This window comes from Lemur catta, chromosome 8 (assembly GCF_020740605.2).
Source record: "Lemur catta isolate mLemCat1 chromosome 8, mLemCat1.pri, whole genome shotgun sequence".
Classification (NCBI taxonomy): Eukaryota; Metazoa; Chordata; class Mammalia; order Primates; family Lemuridae; genus Lemur; species Lemur catta.
Window position 1 is genome coordinate 86,902,168 of NC_059135.1, and position 26,276 is coordinate 86,928,443.

Genomic DNA, 26,276 nt, shown 5'->3' on the forward strand with positions numbered 1-26,276 from the left:
TCTTTATTTTCATCATCTTCATGTACCTATGTGACTATATTTCCACCTTTCCAAAATCTATTGTGAGTCATCGGACTTTGTGTGATGGCTCTTTTACCGCTTACACACCAAGCTCCCTTTTGTGTGTGGGCCTGGGCCTTAGGGTCCTAGACATTGATCTGACCACTGGAGAGTGGCTCTGAATTTATCTGGGTTTACTGGTTGGCATGGGGCTACTGCTTTTACTTCTATATGAATTTTCCCAAATTCAACAGCTCTCTTCCTTCCTCTTTTCTTTCTCCTTCCTATTTCCTTTCTCTCTTATACCTTTCTCTCTAATTCCTTTGTTCCTGTCCTTAAACAACACCAAATACTCATGGCAACCCAAATGTTCCAGTCTCTTTTGTGCATTTGTACCTCTTGCTATTGCTGGACATCTTTTCTCTAGGTCTTTCATTGGCTAATCCCCATTGCCTTTCCAGGCTAACCTCCAACAGGTTCGGTTCTGGAGAACCTTCTCTGTAAACTGCCTCCCTTCCCCATTGCCGCGTGGCCCCCCTCTCTGCTCTCAGCACATTCCGGCTGACTCTCTCATGGTACTAACTGTGTGCAATTGTCTTGACACACTTGTTCATGCCATCATTAAGCAGAAATAAGTTCCTTTTGAGTAGAGACTGGACCTTTTATCTCAGTATTCTTTGCACCCAGCTGTGTTAAGATCTAATAATTATTGGATGGATGGATGAATGGGCTGTGTTTGGATGGAAATAAAGTGTCTGCGCCTTGCTCCGGGAAATGAAGTACATTAGACATGCTCACTGCCCTGATGGAGCTTTGCAATTTATTTGGAAAATTTAAACATGTGTACAGAGCTATGAGAGGAGGCAGGATATGCTAAGTAGTATATAAAGGGGGAAAATGTTAAAGGACTCTAGAGTAGTACAGAAAGATCAGAGCTCCATGATTTAGGAAGGACTTGTGGAGGAGGTAGCTTTGAGCCCCTCCTTGAGTTCTATGTATGTTTCATTCTTCTTCCTAATATTATCAAGAGGGGTCAAGGAATGAAAAATCAGAAAGTCTCCAGGAGAAAAAGGAGTTCTGTTCTTTCATGAGGTCAAAAATGGCAACCTTTGAATAAGACTTGCTTACTTCAGACTCTTCCACCATAGTAGTTATGTGACCTTGGAGATGTTACTCGGCCACCTTGAGCAGCATCTGTCATCTTTCATCATTCTTCATCTATCAAACGGTGATTAAAAGTGAGTCATTATAAGGAAAAAAAGAGATAATCTATGTAACATTCTTACCACGATGGCTGGTACATAATAAGTGCTCAATAAATAGTAGCCATTATTACTGCTATCATTATTAAAACTGTTTACTATGAGGCTTATCTGTTAAGTATACTTGTTCACTGAACTTTATTATATAAAGAAACTCTGTTGTGGAAAATTAGTGTGCATCAGAAATCTATTTTAACATATTTACTAAGATGAACCATAGAAAATTATCATTTTTATAGGTCAAAAAATGGTCAAATAGCAATTTCATATGATTCAACTTAATATATATGTATTTACCCATTTAGAATCTTATATCTTGCCTATAAATTAGAAAGTCTTGAAATGGGAAAATTATACATGAGGAAGTTTATCATCTGATGACCCACTAATTTCAAGCAATTGTCTCTATGAAACTGCAGTTTGACAAAGAGATGTGGGCAGTTCACAGGAGGTCATCATTAAATACTGAATAGGTAAGGCTTAAACTGTGGTAAGACCATAGCACCCAAATCTCAGTAAGGTTAAGTTCTAGTTTGGACCACAAACATGGTAAGTGAACTCAGTCAAATGTTTTCCTGGTTTTCATAATTTACTAAAGCAAAGATTTGAGCTCAGCAGAGAGAACACAATTCAACTAAAAGTTAAGCGGTACCATGTTGTGCCACAAGGGACAACATAGCTGTTGAGATGCAAAAACAGAGTGTCATGAACCACATAGATTAGGTTCAAAATGCTTCAGGATCCATTGGATACGGGGCTTTCCAGTGACATTTGGACTGATTCTTAAAAAGACTCCTTTCACTGAGGGTGGAGGGAAGTCACATTCTAGGTAGGAAAATAATGAAAAGTAGGTCTGGAGGCAAGAAATCAAGGAGTATATTGCAAGAATGAATTCCTCATAGCCATGGTTGATTGCACATGTGGTATGTGGGAGAAAAAGGGGGAAATAAGGCCATGGGAATAAGGAGATATTTCAGATCCCTTGCTGTGGTTCAGTCTTTGTCCCATGGGAAGTGAGAATTGGGTCCATGGTAAGGTTTTTTTAGTCAAATTATTGAAATGGTAAGAATAATTATTTGAATAGTCAAATTATTGAAATAGTAAGAATAATTATTTGAAGAGGATAGACCTGATGTCAGATGAGGATAATGAAGTGATTGGCTGGTTTGGAAAACCAGTTAGAAGACTTTAAGAGCAGTTCAATGGCAGGAAATAGAGCATGATCTAGGTGGAGGCATTGGTCAAGGAAAGAGGAAGATGTTGAAGGGGAGGAATTGGCAGTGCTTGGGAAGGGGTGGGATTTTCGTGGTAAGAGGAAGCAGTTGAAAAGATGCTACAGACCTTTCATCCAGAGTCACTGGGGACAGTGTATCATTCTCAGGAGGGATATAGAGACCTGTTAAGATACTTCCAGCACAGAGAGATTTAATCCAGGGACATAGGTACCTGCAAAACAGAAGGAGGGGTTCAAGGGACAAAAAGTTGGGGGGCCTCTAGTGGCTGTCAAGTTCAAGCTGAGCTCTGGTCCCTGAGTTGAGAGGTTACTAATGCTACCAAAGGTAGAGAAATTGTGCCAACTGCTACCAGTGTCACAGCAGCCCTGCAGCACTGAGACTGGTGACAGGCAGGAGGGTGCAGGGTCCGGCCAACTGTGGCAAAACCTGACATTGCCCAAGCATGCACGGTCCCTACCACTGTTGGCAGAGGAAGAAAAACATGCCTGTTTTCAGCCTTCAAAATATAGCAGTGTACCTTTTTAGCAAGACCCGAAAGTTAGCAGTGGAGTCTGAGAAAATATCGTCCCCAGACTTCATGCTCCTTAACCTCTAGGGAAAGTAGAAGAGAGGGTGGGGATGCTGCCCAGGGCTGATGGGACAGTACCAGGTCCTGTAGGAAAGACAGGGGAAGGCAGAGAATCCAGGCAAGACATGGCGACTGTGACTGTAGATGTGCTGAGTGTGCACACACAACTCCAGGTGACCGCAAAGCCAGACTTGAGCTTGGAGATTTAGATTTGGAAATCTGAAATAAAGGAGGTAGTAAATGAGATGGGAGACAGAGACAGTGAGCAGAGAGAGAGAACAGAAGACTGAGATCCCGGACATGAGCTATGGCCATCTGTGGGCGATGAAAGAGGGAGACTTCAGTAGGGAACAGAGAAGCATCAGTTGGAAGGAGGAGAATCCGGAGAAGGTAGCCAGGAAAGCAAAGGAGAGGGAAAATTTAGGAAGGAAGGAGTGGCCAGTGTAGGCAAATACTTAACCAAAAAGATGCAGAAAAGGTCATTGAAGGTGGTCACTTCAGATCCATTGATGATAAAAAACCACTCTGAGTGTAATGATCAGGGTGAAATCGGGTTGAAGTTAATTGTCAAGGTTAATTTGGTGGGAAAAAGTGTGAAGTGGAACAAATAAGTTATTCTTTAGAACAGGCAGTGGGGAGAAGAGAAAAAAGGGATTGCAGTGGGAGAATGGGGAAAAAGGAAGATTCCATTAGGATAAAGTTGATGTTCACTTGCTTGTCATCTGGTAAAAAAAAAAAAAAAAAAAAGGAGCTGATGGAGAGAGAAAACAGCTGCCAAAAATGCAGGCTGAGAGCAAAGGTCCAAAAAGGGCAGGAGAGGATGGAACAGGGGTTCAGCAGTGGCCATGCACAGAGGGCTCTGGGGCTGTCACGTCTGTCAGTGTTCTACTTGGCATTGCCATCGAGATGATCATGAACACGCGGAATTCCCCTGGAGAGTATGGCGTCAAAGCAGGGACACCCGGGATGTGTTTGACAGAGTGGTGATCATCCGTTCTACCCAAACTGAAATGTGGAAATGAGCACCAACCGAAAACACTGCCAGTCGATGCGGGTACAAACTCTTCTGTATTGATGTGCTTCAAAGAGCCACACTTAATAACTGCTGCGTCGTGACAGCTCCCTGTTGCAGGCTGTGGTTGCTGTGTGTGTTCACCCATAAGAAGAACATCGACATTTGATTTACTAAACTTCAGTAGTCAATGTCTTGGTTGTAGAAAAACTGCAATATCATTTTAGAGCCCGTATTATAGCCTAACAAGATATAGATAATTAAGTCCTAGGGGACTCATGTTCTAACCAGTTACTCCAAAATGGGCCCTTTTCCTCCAGTTCCCAATCTGGGGAAAGTCTTTGCATTTTACAGTTAAATCTGCTTTTCTTCCAGCACAGTCTTTTGTTTGGGGGAGGCAAGGAGAACCAGAAGCAAGTTATCTTGCTTCTTATTACTTGTTTCTTAACGTTTGTGTAGCATAGGTACTACTGTCTTTACCAATATTACAATAAAATCCCATGGATGGAAAGAAACAGAGGTTTGCTTAGTTTTCCCATGTTTGCATAGAGAGAAGGGAAAACGATTTCTCACCCTGGATCTGAAAATCCCAAGGCAGCACGGCTTTAAGATGGAAAATAGTTACTGTTGTATATATCCGTACATGGTGTCATGGTATTTTCTAGCAGTTTATTCAACATAGTTATTATAACTCATCATTTATATTTTAAAAATCCTATCACTCTGCAACTTACTGTTTATCAATGCTTAGTTTTCCTTTTCCTTTTATACTTTTATCAGAATTGTGCTTCTTTTTCTGTTGCTTTTAAATACCAAAGAAATTTTTTAAGTTAGTTTCAGTATATGGATTGTCCTTTTCCCTCAAGTTTCCTTGCTCCTTTCTTTTTGTTACCATTGACAATTTAAGAATAAATGGGCACTGTTTTGGCCTAGAGTCACTGTATTTCCAACATCAGTTTCATTTGATAGGAATGTGCAGTAAAAATGCTCTGTAAAAGCTTGTATTCCATGATAAGAAATACTTGAAGACACTTGACTTTTACTTAATGTCAACTTTGTGGTTGGGGAATTTTGCAAGTTCCTGGTACTGGTTTTATCATGGAAGTTCTTTCGTCGCAACAGATATTCTGATGCTGTTACTCTTTACTTTCTAATAGACATTCAAGGTCAATAAGAACATATTCTAAAGAATAGAGGAAATCTGACCATCCCAAAATGTTGGGAATAAATACCCAAGTCATGGCATATGATGGAATACAATGAGACAGGTGCTCCAAATATGGTATATATACCAATTGGGAGAGCACTACCTTGAGGCTAGCATTGTTTGAGATGTAAGATACAGTTAATGAACTTCCACAAAACAGTGAACATAACTTTAAATGTATGTAATTCAGTTGGAAGAACCTTAACTAGTTTGGTTAAGAATGATCTATAATGCTTTGCATTTGATTAAAATGCCAACACATATACCAAACTGAAATGAAGTGCTCTTACTTTCAATAGATATACAGACTACTTTACACACGCTTGAAGCATACAGACACACTTAAAGCATGTCTCTCATTAAGAAGATCCATAATAAGCAATTTAAAATTTGCAAACATAATCATTAGTTATGTTTGAAAATCCCTTTTCCGTCAAGCTAAATCCTACTCATTTTTCAAAAATTCAGCCTGTGTCAACACCTCCAGAGAAGCCTCTCTTGATGCTCAGCTCTCTGCACACTCCAGCATCCTATTCTGATGATTATTACACTGTGGGGTTTGTATTGGTCTGCCCATCTCCTACACTTGCCAGTTTTTCTGTATTCAAGACGCTGGTTATAACACAAAGCACAATGTAGGCATTCAACAAATGATTAGTAAGTATGAGAAGACATAAATGGATGAGGTGATAAGTGAATGAATGAATAAATGAAGGAATAATTATTCATATTACAGAAGGTATTATTTTTAAGCTTTTGACCATTGAAGTTAAGATTAGATTCATCTAAATATGTTCTTCTCTCTATTTTTCAGCATCAAATATGCCTCTAATGAGTAAATCAGTATATAACCCCATAACTTTGGGAAGTTCCATCCACCTAGGATAAATTGATAATCCATTGTATGATGTGGGTAATAGAAAAAGACCTGAGATATACACTGGGGTCCCTAGTGAGCTTACAGAATAGTTATAGAAATAAGAAACCTGTACATGAAATTGTTTTGTTCATATTTAATAGTTCCAGGTAGTATATGAGTGTTTTAGGAAGATATGAGAGTAGAATAGATATTCTCATAGGATAATGTACAAGAGTATGCTTATTAAAAATTCAGATTCCTGGCCTCTGCTCCCAGAGAATCTGATTTCACTGGATCTCAGGTGGATCTGGGTTTATCTGGACTTTTAACAAGAACCTTCAGTGATCTCCTGCAAGTGCTCCAGGGAAAGCATTTTTCAGTGGACTAACGAGAGAGAGAGACTCAGTTATCAGGAAAACAGGAGATGAGACTTAGGCTGGAGCCAGAAGGATGCACATTTGGATAGGCAAAGAGGGAAGGGAAGGAGTCTCATTTTTCTCATGGTGGCTGGCAGAAAAATCCCTATCCAAATACCACATGATTATGGTGATGGGCAAAAAACACTTTCATGATGTCCCAGTGTAAAGCATATTACTCTGGTGGTTCCTTTTTCGTTTTTAATATAACATAAAGGTAAGTTTTTAAATTGACTTTTCCCCCCTCCAGCTTTTACTTTTACCTATTAAATTGTGACAAATTTTCATACTTCAGAGTTTCAGTTATTGCCATATCTCGAGTTGTGAAATTTTAAAGGATGAATATTGTGTGAAGAGGAGTAAAACAGAAATATCTTTCTACCAACACCATGTGGAAACCACTTTTTCCATTTTCCTTGTCAATAAGACTTGGAAGGTGATAAAGTTTTTTGCAAGTGCAGGCTACTTTTCCATGTTTATAGATATTTACTATAAAATAGACTGCATCAAAAACACGTCTATCAACTGTCATACTGAAGACTTGATGGTGTGTTCTTCAAAGCAATGCAGACTTTGAAGGTGTGTGTTTGAAGATTCCCTGACCAGAGGAAACGTATTTGTGGACAATTCAGAGAGCTCAGGGAAACTAATTGTGTAGGCTGACAATCAATTTGGCATGAGTGAAGGAAGAGTGACAGTCAATATCTAGCTGGGAGGTGAGAGAAGAGCCTCGATTGTGACAGCTCAGTTGCCCAACAGAAGGGAAAAAGCAACACCCTGGAAAAAAGCTAACAAGAACAGCGTTTTCTTGCCTTACCTGAATTCTGGCCCTCAGTAACCTGGAGATAACTGTAAGTCAGTGGGTCTGGACTGCTGGTCCGCGTGTGTCTTCAATCCTGATGGTGCAGATATATTATATTAGCACCACTCTCTGGCTCCTTTCTCCTTGCTGGGTACTCAGAAGACTAAATTTTACCAGCTACCCTAGCAGTTCCTTGGGCCATGTGACTAGTTCTGGCCAGGGACCCTTGAACTGAAGTGACAGTTCTTGAAGGAGGCAGTAAAAATCCCTATAACATTCTCCAGTTTCTCTTTTCCCAGCTGTTGCGAAAGCTTCATGTTGAAAGGGTGGAGCAGGCCAAATACTTGCGTTACTCCATTGACAGGATGATCATAATCTTTGTCACCCATACCAGGACAATTTTTGGAGTGAAAGGGACTCTTTTAATACTTATTCCAGAACAGTAGACATGAACTCAGTGGTCCTGGGAAACCAGGACACAGAACCATCTTACCCATGGAAGACAAGTGACTGCTGAATTGCACAGACCTGTAGTTGCCCAGACTTTGTGACAATAAGAAATTCAAGCTGAAGTAAAAAAAAAAAAAATGAAATTCATTTATTTTTTTTTAAATCACTAAGATGTCAGGGATGTTTGTTGCTCCAGCATGGACTAGGCTATCCTGACTAACATAATAGGTTATTCTTCAAACCAATTGCCATCTGAAATTTGGAGAGAGGGACTTTGCCCCTTGCACTTTCTCAATAAAAGGCGAAGAAGGCAGGTGCTTTCCTAAAGTGTTCACTTGATTGGATCATGCTCCCAAGGAGCCCGTTTCCTGTCCTCACACTACCACCAAAAGATTTACGATTCAAATGACCATGACTTCTGAAAGAACTATCTTTAAAGCCATTGTACAAACAAGTATCAACTTACACAGCATGTTTTCATTTTGTCTTATTGCATCCTCATAACATCTCTTTGAAGTAAGGAGGACTAGCATGGTGCATCCATTTTACAGATAAGGAAACTGAAGCTCAGAAAATGTAAGTGATTTTTACTGAGTTACATAGTGGTAAGAATATCTCCACTGAGAATTACTTATGCCACTTTAGGGAGCACAGGGGACCGAGAATACACTGACACTGTTGTGGCCACAGACTTGACGCTGGGAGATTTGGTAACACAACTTTTCTAGATATGCTATGGTTTACAATATCTGTTTCCTTAAGAGAAGCCATTCTGAAATATCGTGGAGCAGTGTCACAAGAAGCATGTGAATTAAGTAGCAGGAACAATGAAGAATGCACTATTGGCATCTTCAACACTGTGGATTCTTAAAGCACCTCTTTGCCGTTCTTGAACCTTCTTGTCCAGAAAATCTGATGGTATAATTTCATCCTAAATATGACCAATTGTATTTTATTGCCCTTCTTCCATACCTCCATCAGAAGAAATTAGCAACAGATTAACACCAACTACTTACTGTACTGCTTTGAACATTATTCAGATCCAGTGTGAGTGCTGGTTTGACCTCCATAAGCTTTAATGACTAAACACTTGTCAATGTACAAAAAACAAAAAAGGGAAAAAAAAGTCTCTAAGATATGGAAAATGAGAATCAAATTCAAAATGAGTTTGCCAATGAGAATCAAGTCCAGTCATGTCATTCAATTCTTAATTTTCTCTAGGTCAAAATCCCAAACAGGTCTTGAAGCAGAACAGAACAGAATGTTGTCTGTTTGGTGTGCTCTAGGGGATTGTAGCTATCGGATGAGGAGTCGGTTACAACTGTGAAGAGGTATAAAACTTATGTGAAACATAAGGTGAACCTCATTTTGAGTACCTAACATTAGATTCAAACTTTGAAAAGCATGGTGCATATTAAGAGAAGAAATCTTGGCCAGCTGCAGTGGCTCACACCTGAAATCCCAGCGCTTTGGGAGAATGAGGCGGGAGGGTCCCTTGAGGACAGGAGTTTGGGGCTGCAGTAAACTATGATTGTACCACTACACTCCAGCCTAGGTGAAAGAGTGAGACCCTGTCTCAAAAAAAAAAAAAAAAAGAAGAAGAAGAAACCTTGATTGTTCAGTCACATTTTATTTTTCCTTGACCAAAGTAAAGTTGTAAAATACTCATTTTTATAAAATGAGAAAAATGAGGCTCCAAATTGTTATTATAATATGTTAGTCTTCTAGAACAGAACTTCCTCTGATTAAAATTTAAGGTGTATCCTCATGATATGGTAAAATATTTTTATTATTCCTATCAACAGTGGCCAATAAAAATAAGTATGGAGGACCAGTAATAAATTGAGCCATTGGTTATCTTCAAACTTCCCCCAATATTTTAATACTGAGCTATAAAGATCTATCCCCAAAATAATGCATTTATATTAAAAATGGTTGTCTTGGTAAGTCAAAGTCCTTTTTGAGCAGTATCAGACTTGGAGAATGTTTGTGCTTCAGACTACTCAAGAAAATAAAATATGAAACAGAACTAAAGCTGGGTTCATTTGTGGAATTTCATTATTTTGAAGAATTCTGTGAGGATGCATTACAAAGGTAGGCTTAGAAATTGAGTAGAGGAGCTCATGAGACTGGACATGGGAAATTATATTAACTATTAACTCTTTTATATTAATAAAATTAATGATCACAGTAATTATAATTATTACATTAATTAAAAACCTGGCTCCATTTAGGGAAATACCCATTTTGTAGACCTGTCGTGCCAACCCTGCCTTCAGACTATTAACCAGGACAGTGAATGCTGGTGAGGTGTACGTCCCCTTTGTGGCATTTACTTGCACACGTGGTACGTTCTTTCTCTCTATCTGTCTCTGTCTCTCTTTCTCTCTGGATGAATGTGAAGTATACAAACACATGAATCCATAAATGCAATTTTGTATTCTACCACTGTTGAGCAAAAACACTTGAGCTTTGCTTGTTAATATTCAGGGGATTCCCTTCTACTCCATGTGCAAAATGGGGCTTCTCCTCTGAATGGATATCTCTGCTTCTGCCCTCTCCCAGTCGGCCTCTCTCCTTTCAGTGAGCTTCCCATGCAGGATAAGCACAGGCCGCCTAGGAGAAAATTTATGTCGCTTTCTGTTCACATACAGATGGCCCTGGAGTGAATATGATGCAGTAATTCAAATTGGACTAGCACCTTTCGATCTGTTTATGAATGCTGTTGCATCCCCATGAGTGAATTAGAGCACCGTGGTTTCTAGGCAGTGGTATTATTCTTGCAAAATTTGTGCCGAATTAAAAATATATATCATCTAAGAAAGAAATAAGCAACTCCAGCCTTCCAGCATTTATCCAGAGTGAGTTTCAGTTTCAGTGCAGTTTTCAGTTATGTTGACTGTAGATTTACTGTTCCTAACTATTGCAGTAGGGATAAGCAGAGATTGGGTTAACACCATCCAAGTCACAGCCAACCTGGGGATTGTTCCTGCTTACGTGCTTAGATGTTCTAGCTTCTAAGGGAGAAACTCTCATTTTCTAAGGAAGCAAGTCGGTGCAGTTGTGCGGAACCCAGTTCAAAACCAGCACAGTTTCCACATGAACAGTTTGCTCTTGGAACTGAAAATTAGTCAGCTTTTCTTTTTGCTCCCAGACTTGAGGAAAGCTTTGCTCTGCAATTAAAATGGGAAGGTGGGATGGGTTGTCGAGGAGGGCAATGGAAGTAGAATGAGAAAAAAGAAACTTAAAAGCAAATTATGTGGGGAGCAATGCAAAATATGTTCTTTATTAAGGTAATTCTCTTATCCTCTCTCCCACAGGCAAGAGAGCAGTGGGCTGTCTTGCCAGAGATCAGTCTGTCAAGAGTCTGACAGTGGTAAAGGGCGTTCCGGTTAGCGACTGAATCTATAACTCTGGCCTCATTAGGATGATATTTTAAGCTCCAAAGCTAATTAGCTAAGTTGAAGCATATGGGCATTCAATGTGACAAAAAGAACGGAGTGAGATATTTTGTTTGTTTTACTACTGACCATGGGTCCTGCGTCTCAGCTCCAAGTGACACAGCTGAAGACTGAGCCCCTGTAGTCTCGCTGGTACTTCTCACTTGTCACTACTGCTCTCTGACGAGTCACGTCTATATATAGGTCTGTGGGAAGTGAAAATATATGGAGCCAGAGAATGCATGAATGGGAAAGAAAACTATTAGATTCATTCATTCACTCAAAAAATAATTTATCGAATACCTACCCAATAACACTAGCTGTGTTTAGTTGCTCTAGTATTCGGAATGACAAAACAGAAAATCATGTGGGTTTTAAATATACATACTATTGTGTTACAGCCACTATATAGCAGACACTGATTTAATCCTATGGGCCCATAGATTGGGTACTACTATCTCCATTTTCGTTTTTATGGATTTACATGTGTACTCACTCATTTGTTCATTAAAAATGCATAAATTGAGGTTCCATGAGAATAAGAAATTCTTTCAAGATCATACTCCCAGTAATTATGGAATTGGTGTTGGAACCAGTATGTGACTCCAAACTTGTAATCTTTTCCTGTGCCACATCAGCATTCCAGCAAACATTTAAACTGCCCTGGTGTTTACTTGGCTGGGTATCAACATTTTCTGCCATATTGTCATCATGTGCTGACATCTGGATCAATGGGTGCTTGTTACTTGCGAATACCATGCAGTCAGCCTTCCGTATCTGTGAGTTCTACATCTGTGGATTCGACCAACTGTAGATTGAAAGTATTTGGAAAAAAAAAAATCCACAAAGTTCTAAAAAGCAAAACTTGAATTTGCTATTCGTCGAGTACTGCATTGAATCCATGCACATGAAGTGATTTATTGGCCTTTTGTTAGGTAATCTAAGTTAAAGGATGCAGGAGGATGCACATAGGTTATATGCAAATACAGTATTATGCCATTATATATAAGAGACTTGAGCATTCTTAAATTTTAGTATCTCAGGGGGAGTCCTAAAACCAATCCCCACGGATACCAAGGGACAATTATACTTGCATCAGTCAATCTTTTCTACCAATTAGATTAAAATTCTTCTAGATCTAGGTGTATACACAGTGATATACTAGTCCCTCCTTTACCCTCAGGTAATGTTTCAACACCCCCAGTAAATGCCTAAATCCTTGATAAACTTTAATTTATAAATTAGGCACAGTAAGAGATTAACAACAATAATAATAAAATAGAACAATTATAACAATATACTGTGACAAAATTTATGTGAGTGTGGTCTCTCCCTGTCTCTCAAAATATCTTACTGTACTGTACTCACCTGTTTTCAGACCAAGGTTGAATTTGGGTAACTAAAACCGTGGAAAGTGAAAATTCAGGTAAGGGGGAACTACCGTAGATTATAACAACTGTTATCTTTTGTATAGCTTTTATTACAACCTGGAGCCTGAATAAATACTTGTTTAAGCATTTAATACCAGCGATCAATGGAAACATATGTCCTGCCCGTCAGGCACCCTCAATGCAACTCAAATGCCACAGAAAACACGTAGACAAGGCTTGACCTATTCTTTCCCTTTGTGCTTTCTTAGCACCCTGAGCTCTCCTCTGTCATAGCATGATAGCACCTTATTAATGATACCTGAGTTTCTTGAGGTCAGTGACTCTGCCTTGTTTGTCTCTAGCAATTCAGAGTAAATGCAGGAAGAAATATACAACTTCTGCAAAACAGGATTAAGCAATAAGACAAGGCCTTGTGAGTATGCTGTTATCTCAAGTAAGGATTCCCCCGATTCCTTCATTTCTCCCACCTTTAACACCTGAAAGGGCAAGTGTAGGTGGGACCCAGGTTATAGAGCTTTCCTAGTTTGTAGAGAAAATACTTCAATTCACCATCATCTATAGACTTAGCCAAGAGATTGAAGTTGGAAAGGAGCTAGATATGGTATCTAGGATTGCTTGAGAAGGCACTCGTTTTCCTGGAGATGGCTGGAAGAGGGACAGATAAGGAGAGAGAAATAGAAGAGTGAAATCAGTACCTTAGGTGGTAAATTACATGGAGGACAGAGGTGTGCTTACATCATTGCTTCCCAGTTAGGATACTGGAAAAGGACCATGGCTCTGTCTTTACATGAACTGAAGAATGGAACATCCACTTGGTGGTCCAGTGTGCTCATGGAAAGGCGGCTCTGAGTCTTGTCTTTCTGGCTGCCCTCAGATTCAGTGTGGTTTAGAGGTGAAATGGAGAGCTGGTGAGCTACTTTCAAGTCTGAGGTGTCAGTCAGGGCAAGGGCATCCTGCAGCAGCATCTAGAGATGGACTGCCAGGTTCACAGACTGAGTAGAGGCCACAACCATTCAGGGCACTCAGCCACCAGAAGTGGAGGTGAAGGTCATTCAGAGTGCCATGCCACCAGGCTCTGACCACGCAGGATGAAAAGACTGGGAGCTGTCCCAGCCTCAGAACCTTCAGATGCAGGGCCAGCCACAAACCTATGAACAAAGAGCTTTTCTCCAGATATTAATATAAGATGACACCACACCCAACCCCCCTACTCTACAAAGACCATGATCCACCCAACCAGACGTGCATATACCTAGGAACCATCAATGGGAAAGTAGCAGCATGCTCCTCTTCCACTGAGAGGTTAAACATTTCTATCGAAGAGATTAATGGTCTACCTAAATGAACTTTGTCAATAATTCATTATAAGAAATCTCAAATATACAGAAGAGTTGAAAGAATTTTATAAAGAACACCACATACACACTAACTAGATTCTACAACTCATATTCTAATATACTGTACTTGCTTTACCACATATCTAGCCATTTATCCATCCCTTTCTCTATCCATCAATCTGTCTTGTTTTTGATATATTTCAAAATAAGTTCCATGCATCTTCCCCCAAATACTTGAGCATGTGTATCATTAACTAGAGTTCCATATTTGTTTGCAGTTATTTTTATTTCTTTCAAGATAAAATTTCCGTATAATGAAATACATCAATCTTAAATGTAACATTGGATGAATTCTAACAAATGCATGCACTTGTGCAGTCCAAACCCCTATGGAGATACACAACATTACCATCATCCCAAGAAGTTCCTTTATGTCCTTTCCCAGTCAACCTGTACCCCCACCACGGTAATCACTATTGTTAAATTTTACACTATAGATTAATTTTACCATTCTAGAATTCCATATACGTGGAATCTTACAGTATTTAGTCTTTTGCATGTGGCTTCTTTCACTCAGTGTAAAGATTTTGAGTCTTCCATGCTGTGGCATGTATCAGTTATTCCTTTTGATTGCTGTTTAGTATTCCAGTGTAGGAAATGCATGCCACAGTTGTACCAGGACTGTCCAGAGAGTATCCGGCCATTGTTAATGTAATGAGAACGTATTACACGGCTGGATACTTTCCGGACAGCCCGTGTATGTTGATGGACACTTGTTTCTGAATGGATTTTTAAAAATTTATTTACAAATCCATCATATCATACTAGAGTTAGTATTTAAACCAGGATTTGGGTTAAAAGTCAATGCTAGTCATATTGTAGGGACTCATGAAAAAGACTAGTTTGATTATATGCAAATAAATGAATTTTATTTTGTCTGAACATCCAAGTTGGAGCAGCAGGCTTAAATTTTCTTAAAATGCCATACAGGCATCCCATGAGAGAGAGCTAGTATTTTATTGTGATTATTTTTTTTTCCTAACAAATTTGGTAAATACGTTCATCCTCATTATGGCCATTGACCTTAGAGGAAGAGTGACCTTAGAGGAAGAGAGAACACTTCACATGGGGTCAGCTGTCATGTGCCGTGTGTCATGTCAGGATTTCCTGGGGAGGAGGCTTGGGGGAAGAAGAGGTGCTGCAGCAACTCCAGCCCTTCTGACTTCTCTCTAATTTAACCTCAGCCCCTTTCTTCCTATCACTAAATGAAGTTCAGTCGTGGCAGGACCCTTGCTGAAATCGACACACTTTCTCAGAGTGAGAAAATGGGAAGTCAAATACAGTGAAACACAAGGAAAAGCAATTTGCAAGTCCCAGCAGCAGCTCTTGACAAACTTCACGGTACAGGGGAGATAAAAGGGAATGTGACGGGAGTTTCTTGCAGCCTCTCACCCGCCTAGAAGAATGTAAAGGGATATTGAATGATTTCATTGTTAATTTCATTATTAATTTGTCATTGGACTCATCAGCAAGTACACATGTTAAAATATTTCTTAAAGGCAGAATACAGCTGAGTCTAGTTTGCAGCTGAACGAGCCCATCAGTCGTGAGTGTGGCTTGGGGAGAGTGGCTTATTGAGGGGCTTCCAGTGTTCTGCCCTGTCTCGGTCAAAAATGAAGTTATTCTCCACTGAATAGCTAACTATCGGAGTCAAAAAAGAACAGTTCAGTCTAATAATCTGATCAGTTCCTAGAGCATTATTAATCAAAGTAGAGGGCTAGCTTTCAGAGGCAAGGAAGGGATGAGGAAAAGCCCACAGCCGTTTATATATTAGAAAAAACAGCTCCTAATGTACCTTAAAGTCATTTTTTCTGACCCTGCTTTCATTATTGAATAAGTTCTTTGGGGTCCAAATATTATTTTCTGATTGTAAAGAAGGCCTTTGATATTATCAGGCCCTGAATGATTAGGTGTTATCGTGTCACGAACGGGCTTAGAAAACCACTATCTTTTAACATTTTCTTCCAGAAGGGTCTTCCTTTGCTGTCTAGACAGACCCTCTCTTTGAGACATTGGATGCAGATCCAGTGATAAGTACCCCAGTGCTCTGCACTTTAAAAGATGTCTATGACAAAGGTGGACCCCAGAGAACAGGGAGAAAATCTATTCACAATAGCTCACTAATCCAGCTCTCATGTGGATTTGAATTGTTACTTTTATATGAATTATTATTTAATATCCTATTTCCCTAATTTTATATTAGTGCCCTTCTTAAGCAAAAACTAGGTTTTTTTCTTCCCCAGAGAACATGTTATAATAGGAATTTATTGATTAAGTAATATGTACTTTAAAAAATGGAATCTATTTTGATTAAATAAAATGCCTGCATTTATACCTGTTACCTAAAACATACTGTTTGCATATGTATTTGGTTTATTTCTTCTGGCTTGCCTAGGAGTGAACTTTTCGATAGTACTTTGCTTAGTATACATTAGAATTTATTACATCTCACTAAGTATAATTTTTACATCTCACTATAATTTTGTTCTGTGTGTTTTTAGTTATGATAGCTACTTAACTAGTATTCAGGGAAGGAAAGGTTTTAGTCTCAGGGGAGTAGGGTGAAAAACTAGAAGATAGTGATTCAGGCCAGTGTTTCAGGATAAATTGTACCAATCAGCCATTTAACAACCAACAAAACCAAAACTGTGCCTAACTGGGAAGAGAAATTGGCTTATTTTTAGTCGTATTTGGGAGACAGATGGTAGAACTGTACTGTGAGCTTACTGGTCATGCAAACCTTCATACATTAGGCTATCAAGATAATAAAATGAAGCAAAATGTCATTGGGCATCAAACAACAATGGGCACTGCTTCAGTCTTTGATTTGGGGGAAATTAGGTAGAGAGGTTTGCTAAATAAGAGTTTTATAAAGAAGATATCATCAAGGAATAAATAATGGTGTTCTCATCAGGTTTAAAACATTTTCTTTGTGACCAGATTCATAAAGGTTATGAAAAGATGTGGCAACTTGAATTTTTACCAAGGGTTGGGATGGGTTCCTGAAACTCTGTTCCAAGCTTTATTTGGAAACATAATTGGTTTTAATTAATCATAAAATAGTGCCAGAAAAGTGTTCACAGTATCACCGAGGGTTCTGAACTGCTTGAAATTGTTTTAACAATTTCTTGCCCACCTCCACTTCTTCTTATTTTTCCAAGTATAAAGCCAAGAAGCATGGGAGAAAGGTGAACAGATGTTTTCCTTTTTGATCCAGCAACTTAATTGTACAGAAGAGAGAATTCAGTAAGATATGCACTGAGATAGAATTGTATTTTAATGTAATAAAAGAAAAAGACATGATTTCATTTTGACTGAGTTCTATTCATAACTCTTGGTCCACATTTAAGCCAGATGTTTATAAATGAATGCAGTAAGACATCTAGCTTCTGTGCTAAGGTAGGAAGAAAGTAGACTAACGTTTAGAAAACCAGAAGACTAGTCCCTTGATCTGCCACGAATAAGCTGAGTGATCTTGAGCAATCTTAGAACCACTATCATTACTTTCTCTGTTTAGGTTAGATTTGGCAAATGTGGAAAATGCTTTTTAATTCAAGAGATTATTTACATAAAATGAAATTTCATATTAGAAATTGGCCCTGATCACTTATTATTTTAGAATTTGTGAGTTCTTCATACCTCCGCGCCCACTCCCACATAAGCTTTGTTTTTCTCTTCTACCAGATCTTGAGCTCTCTCTGGGTCAGAAACAATACTGTTGCCCTCGTGGGCTCAGCATGCAGAAGTTACTATATTTACCAAGAGAACTCCTAATACTTATTTAAAACCATTTTCCTGAATGTCAATAATGTCGAGTGGAAAGAGGCTGCGGTATTTAGAGTCAATAAAAATGGTTTAATTTGAACTCCCTATCCAACTAACCATGATCCTTAAGTAAGACGCCTAACCTGTCTGTGCCTCAGCTTTCTCATCTACTAAAGAGCTATAATGACATTTTAGAAGTACGTTATATGATTAATAGATAAGAGAGTTCTTGGACAAGTTAAAAGTACTATTCAACTGAGTTATTATTAATAACGTAAGATTTGTGAAAATATAGGGAAAAGCTTCTGCTCTCCCCACTGGGTATGTGAAAAGGTGGTTTGCATAAATGTGTGTTCACAAATCATTCCTTGAGCCCTCATAACCGATATCCACTGTTTTCTTGAAAGCCTAAATGGGTCCTGGTGCATCCTTTGTGAAGGCAGAATTTCCCCAATTACTAATCCAGGTTTGGACTGTCCCAGTTCATCTGCAGTTTTCTCACTCTGCTGCTGAGTAGCTACATGCCCTATTAGAAAGGTTGGCATTTTGAGTTACACTACTCTGAATCCTCATGGGTGGGCCCCAAGGACAAGGTCATTCAAACACAGTCTGAATAGACATGGCGAATGCCTGGCACAGAGTAAGTACTTCATACGTCTAAAAGTGAGTTAACAAAAGATTCATTAACAGTGTCTACTGAGTGCCTGCTTCATCCATAATTGAGGAAACTGCATAAGAAATACGTGACATGGTCCTATGCCAAATGTCATTTACTCCAGAAGACAAGACTTCCACATACAAAATATTTGAGTGTTGTAGTGAAGGGTTTGTAAGTGATAGAATGAATGCTTGAAAGTATAGGGCTCTACAAATTCAAAGAAGTGGGAAATCAATGAGGAAGTATCTTCAGAAGCGAAAGTTGAGGCGGAGTTGGAAGATGGATGGAATATGAGAAGGGGAAAGGGAGTTGGCATTCCAAGAAGCAGCAACAGCAGGAGCAAATGTCTGGAAATGGAAATGAGCATGTCCTTTATCTTTGCTTCTGGGCAGTAGGGAGCCACTGGAGGTGACTATTTAAAATAAAACAGGATTAAGACATGTAATATATTTTATGATATAATTTATGGAAATGAAAATGTGTACAAAGACGTATGTGAAGAGATGTTGATTGTCCGAAATAGCAAAAATATTGAAGTAGTTTAAATTCCATCATTAGAGTAGTGCTTAAATAACTTACGTTGCATTCACACCATGACATGCTTGGAAGCATAGATAGTCATGTGCCACATAAAGGACATTTCATTCAATGGTAGACTGAATGTGAGACTGTGGTCCCATAAAATTTTTAATATAATGGAGCTGAAAAATTTCTGTTGCCCAGTGATGTCTTGATGATCCTGACCCCGTGCAGGCCTAAGCTAATGTGTATGCTTGTATGTTAGTTTTCAATAAAAAAAGTTTTAAAAAACAAAACAATTTAAAAATACAAAAATCTTGTAGATTAAGGATGTAAAGAAAAAATCTTTCTGTACGTCTGTACAAAGAATTTATGTTTTAAGCTAAGAGTTTTTGCAAAAGAGTCAAAGTTTTAAACAAATTTGTATGTATGTATAAGTTATATACATAAAGTTATAAAAGTTATGTATTATATATATATATATAAGCTTACATAGTAAAAATGCTATAGTAAGCTAAGGTTAATTTATTATCAAAGAAATAAATTTTTTTGTAAATTTAGTGTAGCAGAGTACAGTCTTTATAAAGTCTATAGTAGAGTACTAGGCCTTCACATTCACGCACTACTCACTCACTGATTGACCCAGAGCCACTTCCAGTCCTGTAAGCTCCAATCATGGTAAATGTCCTATACAGTATTCTTACCAAATCTTTTCTATGTTTAGATACACCAATACTTACCACTGTGTTACAGCTGCCTACAGTATTTAGTACAGTAACATGCTATCCAGCTTCGGAGCCTAGGAACAATAGACCATACCATCTAGCCTAGGTGTGTAGTAGGTGATAGCATCCAGATTTGTTAAGTGTACTCTGTGATGTTCACACAGTGACAAAATCCCCTAACCATGCATTTCTCAGAACCTGTCCCGATCATTAAGTGACTTGTGATCGTAGTTGAAAAGAATGAAGTAAATCTTTGTGTGCTGACATGGAAAGACATGACAGTATATTAATGGAGAGAATGTATTCATGTAATATTTGTTAACTTTGAAAATTGATTTTAAAAAATCAAAGTGGTGTTTCAGGAAGATTAATGTGGTGATATTGTATCAAATTAAAAGGGAGCAACTGGAAGTGAACAGGGCTACTGGGAAGCGTGTGCATGATTACGGATGACCAAGGCCAAGGAGGGGGACCTGCACGGTAGAGAGAGAATGCAGAGACATCCTGAAGAATGATTTCAAAGGACCTCATGACAGATTCTTAATAGGGGATGAAGGAGAGAGAAGAGAAAAGAGATTTCCAGGTCTAAGCTTGGGAAATACACACTGAGGAATGATTTCTACTAACTGGAACAGACCCATGTTAATCAGAAGCCTTCTTTAAGAAATTCTTCCTGTTTTTGTCTCTCAGGATGGAAGAAACAGTACGAAATCTATTGCAGAGTCAAGGACCTCCAGAGCAGAAAAAAGAAGACACTGTTAATATAATGGTCTATCAGGTACACCATGTTTCTTACTCTTGGCTGAGTACCGGTTGGCTTGTTTTTCTAGTATATCTCTAGTTTTGCCCTCTCTGACCCAGAGATAAAAGGTATGGTCCAGACCTCAGTGCTAGGAGCCAACTAGTTGCCTCTAGTTTGAGAAATGATATACATGTTTATTCAACTCATTCATTTCTTGAACTTCTACTGTGAAGCAGAAGATTTTTGGTTGTAGGAAGATGCAAAAAAAAATAAGTTTATAGTGAAACAGAAAGATGTATAAAAGCATCACAGTGCTCTTGGTCAGGACTGTAAGAGAGGTGTCTACAGCATTCCTTGGGAAGCCAGGGGAGGGAGGGACTCATCCTGTCTGCAGAGCTGAGGAGGACTTGCCAGAGGTGTGATGAGGTGGTCTGAGGAAGAGAGAGCAGGTGAAGGGCATTCTAGGGGGAGGGGAGCCTAGGTAAAGGTGCAGTGGTGTGGATCTTCAGAGCAGTGGAGAATAAGCACCTCCAGGTAACCACATAATGACCTGGTGAGATAAAAAGTTTAACAGTGAGACTGAGGGTGCTCGGAAGAGCTGGGTGAGGTCTGGGCTTGCTCCTCAGGCAATGAATGGGGAGTCTAAAGAGGTCCAAAGAGAGTAAGTGATCAATGAAGTAACAAGTCATCATCTTCTCCTGACAGTCCTTATCCCATGGTCCTTTAACACTAGCAGAGTGGCCAGGCTGGGAAGCAGGACATCTAATCTGAGTGTGGCTCAAGTTGGCTGCACAGATGAGAAGGCTCTGGTATGGTGGGAAGAGGAAAATACAACAGAAATAGCACAGACACTCTACATAGAGAAATTTAGGACCTCTATTGAAATCACTTCAAGTCCCAAATAGAGACCCAATATCCACTACGTAACTATGCATGAAAAGCTAAAAAAGGCAAGGAAATGGGTGGAAATTTGCGGTAATCACTGGGCAGCCGTAGGCTTTTGCTGACTAATCAGATTTTCCTGAGTTGTTCCTGGATGTTATATCTGTGTTAGTACAAAGTTGAGGTGTAAGTAGGAAATGGGATTCAATTCTGCATTAAGTGGTTCTGTGCAGCATAAAAGAGTCATTTGAATCTCAAAAGTACATCATTTGTTGCCCCTTGCAGGTAATACCTGGCTTCCTTAGAACTAAATAATTCAACATCACTCCTGGGCTTTCTCCAGTTTTCTCATTGTGGGTCTCTTTCATCCAGTTTCTAGTTTTCTCTTGATCATTCTCTTTAAATTTCTTCACCAGTTATTAGCCAAATCTATGGCTAATCACCATCAGAATTCATTTGTGAATGAATTAGAAGCTACTAAGAAAAACAGACACTTTTAAAAGTGTATTTTATAACTATTTCCTCTCCCTAGCCCAGTCCATTAGTTTTGGGAATTTAACTCTCTTCCCTCTAGGAAGAAGACAGTTATTAACTTGAATTAATGCTGCACAGAAGGGATGTTTCAGTCTTTCCTCTAATTGGCCTCAGAATCCTTATCTATAAAGTGGGAGAGGGACATGGGTTATAGAGGTCATTTTACATTAAACATAAAATGACTTATAAAGGTCATTTTATATTAAACAAACATTTATTGAACTTCACATATGTACTTGGAATAGGCTTGTGCTCTGGGCATTCAAGAAACAAAAACAGAGAGAAGGGCAAGTGTTTGCTGGTCCCAGGGAGATCCTCTTCATCTCACAAATTCTATTATTCTAAATATGGCTAATAGTAGCAAAATAGTTTATGCAAGATATACATGGTAATACTGGTGGAGCACATAGTTAACAGCTCCCTGAGGCCAAGTTCTGGGTATCGGGTAAAAGCTGGAAAATTTATTGCTTCATAATATAGGGTGTCATTAGCACACCTGATTCAGATTTTCCAACTTGCAAAATTTCTCTGAAAGGAGCCAGAGGCCTGTGTAAAGCTTAGGCCCCTGGGAAAGCTGGAGTTTGTTTCATTTTCCATTGTGGTGGAAGTGTTTGTTCTGAGTCTTTTATCATTGAGCTAATATAATAATACCAGAATAATAGCTTTCTGTGTTCCAGGCCCCTACTAATTGCTTTGCATGCATTAAATGTAGTCATATTTTGTCCAAGGGGTGTGTTCTTGAAGACCTCTCATAATTTGTTGCTTGTGTAATTTATAACTTGCATAATTCAACATGGATTCTCTCAAAGGACGGTGGGTGTTTCTGTTGAGCAGCTGAGACAGTCCCACTAAGTGGCAATCAGTGGTTTAAAGTTTACCAGCTTTGCCATTGTGTGGTTCTTGACCTCTTTTTAATTGGGGAATTTGCATGATTTCAAGTTTTGTGCATGAAGTGATATTCATAACATTTTTATGTGACCATGATTTCAAATTTGCCTAGTTTAGAGCCCTATGAAATGTGACTAGACTGTAGCTCATTCAGTCCTGGTAACAATTTTGTGCAAGAGGTACTCTGACTATGCCCATCTTACAGCTGCAGACATAAAGTGCAAAGCACTTGCTGAAGCTGCACAGCCAGGAAGTAGCCTAGAAGGGCCTTGAACCGTGGTCATTCTGACTCCACAGCCTCAGCTCTTAGGCTGAAGATTCTGGGGAGATTAGGAGACAGTGTGCAAGTTGCCCAGCTGGTTGTTGTTTAAGTTGGGACCTGAACCTGAGTCTTTACACATTGCATCTAGAGCTCTCTCCTTTTACCTGTTCATTCCTTTGCTCATTCATTCATTCATTCAAATGTCAGTTACTTGTTTACTTTCTTATCTATTAGTTTCTTGTTGCTATTGTAACAAACTCAGTGGCTTAAAACAACACAAATTTATTTTCTTATAATTCTGAAGGTCAAAAGGCTAACATCACAGTGTTGGGAAGGCTACAATCTTTCTGGAGGCTTCAGAGAATTGTTTCTTTGCCTTGTCCACAAGCGAGCATTCCTTAGCTTGTGGCCCATTCGTCTGTCTTAAAAGCGTAGCACTCCAGCCTCTGGTTCTGTCATCACGTCTGATTTCTCTCTAGCTTCCCTCTTTTAAAGACCTGGTGATTATATTGGGCCCAACTGGATAATCAAGGAGAATTTCCTCATCTTGAGATCCTTAACATGATCAAATCTGCAGAGTCCCTTTTGCCATAGATGGTCACATATTCCCAGATTTCAGGGATTGAGATCTGGACCTCTTTTGGGGGCAGGCATTATTCTATCACACTGTTAACTAACACTAAGTAACCTAGCAGGCCAGATACCAGTCTAAGTGCTAGAGATGCAACTATGCCTGGCACAGCCCTTTCCCAGAATGCTTAGTTAATGGGATTCTGGGGGTTAGAGAGGGAAGACAGATAATCAGATATAGTCAACAATGTGGTAAGAGCCAAAATAGAAGCTTGCACGCTTTCTGGGGACACAAAGGAATGCATCGTGAGGCCTACTGCACTGTTCTCCCTGAAGACCCCACCTCCTGACCTGGATTTATTTTTAATAATCTGTTCATCTTTTGTCTCTTGAAATGGACATGAGAGTCATGAGCTTCCAGTGAGTTCCATGGCCTGCCTTTCTCAGAACATCTTTTGTTTCCAGTGTTTTAGGATCATGTGTGACCATCGGGGCACATGTGTTGGTGCTTTATGGTTTACAAAGCGCTTACACAAGATGGATTTCGTTTGTTTATTCTAGCCGCCTCCAAAATAGATACTACCATGCTCTTTTTAGGATGAGGCTCATAAAGGCCTGTTTGAACTCTGGCAAATGCTAAGTGGTAGGACTAGAAGTAAATCCCAGATTTCCCTATATGAGATACATAGAATTAAACTGAGAAGTTATCTGTGGAATATTTTGCATGGCAGGGTGGAAAGTGGGCACAGTCTAAAATCCCAGGTCACAAAGTCACTGTCTCTAAATACCAAAAAAAAAAAAAAAAAAAAAAAAAACTACATGAAAGTAAACAGAGATAAATGAATAAGTCATAAATCGTTTGGTTCTCATTTCTCCTGTGGAAGAGACAAGCATATGGCATATCATAAAAATATTGTCATTATGGGTAGGAAAGGTGACATATGCCCCCAAGACACACTCATTTCATTAGGGAAAAGTAAAAGACCTGAAAAGTAGGAGCCCAAGTAAGTAAAAACACCTCCCAGTGTCCCTCTTGCTTTGTTTCTTTTTCCAGTTCATTCTCTCTGGGTATTTTCTGGGTTCTCATGTGTCACGTTATGTATTCTTGTCACTCAGCCCACCATTTGATTTAGTTAAGTAAATTAGGAAACTTATGTTAGAAAAAAAGTTCATGATTAGACATGAAAGGAGACAATTAAGCATAAATTTAATCGAACAGCTGGTTAGAGAGGGGCATCGTTCCTTCAGCTTCATCTGTCAAAATATTTAAACACAGGCAGCCGGAGTAAGCTGTGAATAATCAGAGCGCGAAGGAGAGATCAGCGGATACGTCCTCTTGTGTCCATAGCTACCTTCCGTGCTCCTTCGTTGTAGCTGACACATTCCTCTCATCCCTGCTTTCCCATATGGGACATGGATCACATTAGCTAATTCATTTAGGAAAAGGGTGTATGGGCAAGTAGAAATAGTAACTGGGGAAAAAAGACCCACTTGAGACAGCTTTAGCCACTGTCAAGACTTATGACCTTAGACAGTCACTTAAACTCTCTGGGTTCTTTGTTTTTCAGATTTTTAAAATAGGATTTGGACTCAATTCAGGATCACAAATGTAAATGCTTTCAGTCACCAAATAATGTAAACAGTTAAAGTGGGCCAGGTATGAGAAAAATCAAGTTCCCTCTAGGGAGTTACATTCTGTTTTTCTTCTTTTGATAAGGAAATAAATATGGGGAAGGTTTTTCATTTGTTTTTTATTAACAGGCAAAAGCGTTGCTTTTGAAACCCATGCTGTAGCAACACATACCTGGTTTAATGCCAGAGCGACAGTAGGGAGCAGTGGGGACTGTGGCAAACTGGAGAGCCCCAGAAATACACACCAATGTGGAAAGATGGCCACGTGTTTCAAAAGAAGATGAAAGTTCAGGTTTTATAGGAAATTCCTTAGTCTGTAAATGATGACTTTTTTTTTTATATGTGGAATAACTGAAACATGTGCTAAACCGAGGACAACCCTTATATAGAAAGATTATTTCTAGGGTTTTTTTCTTGCTCTTAGAACTGTGAGATTTTGGCAGTTCTGTTTGCAATCCTGTAAGGCCTGGACTGCAGGAAATGCAGCATAGAGCACATCTACCTATCTGACCCACTAGTACCCAACACTTATTGAACATCTACTGTGTACCAGTCACTCTTCTGATGATTTTACAAGTATGAGCTCATTAAATTTTCACAAGAACTCTTTGAAAGAGTTACTGTTATTTTTCTTGTTTTACAAAAGAGGAAGCTGAGACACAGGTTAAATAGCTGGCCCAAAGTTACACATTACCAGTGTCAGGTCACTGGAGATCCTTGGCACCATTTTAATGGGCTGAGTAGACCACCATAAAAATGGAATGCAGAAACTTTGTCAAAGACTTAGTGAGTCATTGTGCCAGTAGAGAGCACAGAGAGGTAGATAAAGTGATCGGCAAAATTACAATGTGTCAAAGTTTGGCTCTCTGTCTGTTCTTCCACGTTCTTGGAGAGCCCTGAGCTGTTGTGTTTTCTGAGCCTTTCTCCGTTATTTCCAGTGATGGTGTGTGCTTAGTCGTTGATCCCTTAGTCTGCATCTAAAGCAATATAGTGTGTTACCAAGTTACTTCATTTGAAGGGATCTAATTGAACATCAAAATTATGTTTTCACTAAGTATTT

At 39.2% G+C, this 26,276-nt stretch overlaps 1 protein-coding gene across 8 annotated transcripts in view; it reads left to right on the forward strand.

Moving 5' to 3' along the window:
• Positions 1-26,276, forward strand: part of NCKAP5 (NCK associated protein 5) — a 768,565-nt gene that overhangs the window by 453,544 nt on the left and 288,745 nt on the right. For all 8 annotated transcript variants that reach the window (XM_045560321.1, XM_045560316.1, XM_045560320.1 and 5 more), the window contains one exon: positions 20,397-20,484. In XM_045560321.1, coding sequence (XP_045416277.1) covers positions 20,397-20,484 — 88 coding nt within the window. The remainder of the gene's footprint in view (positions 1-20,396; positions 20,485-26,276) is intronic.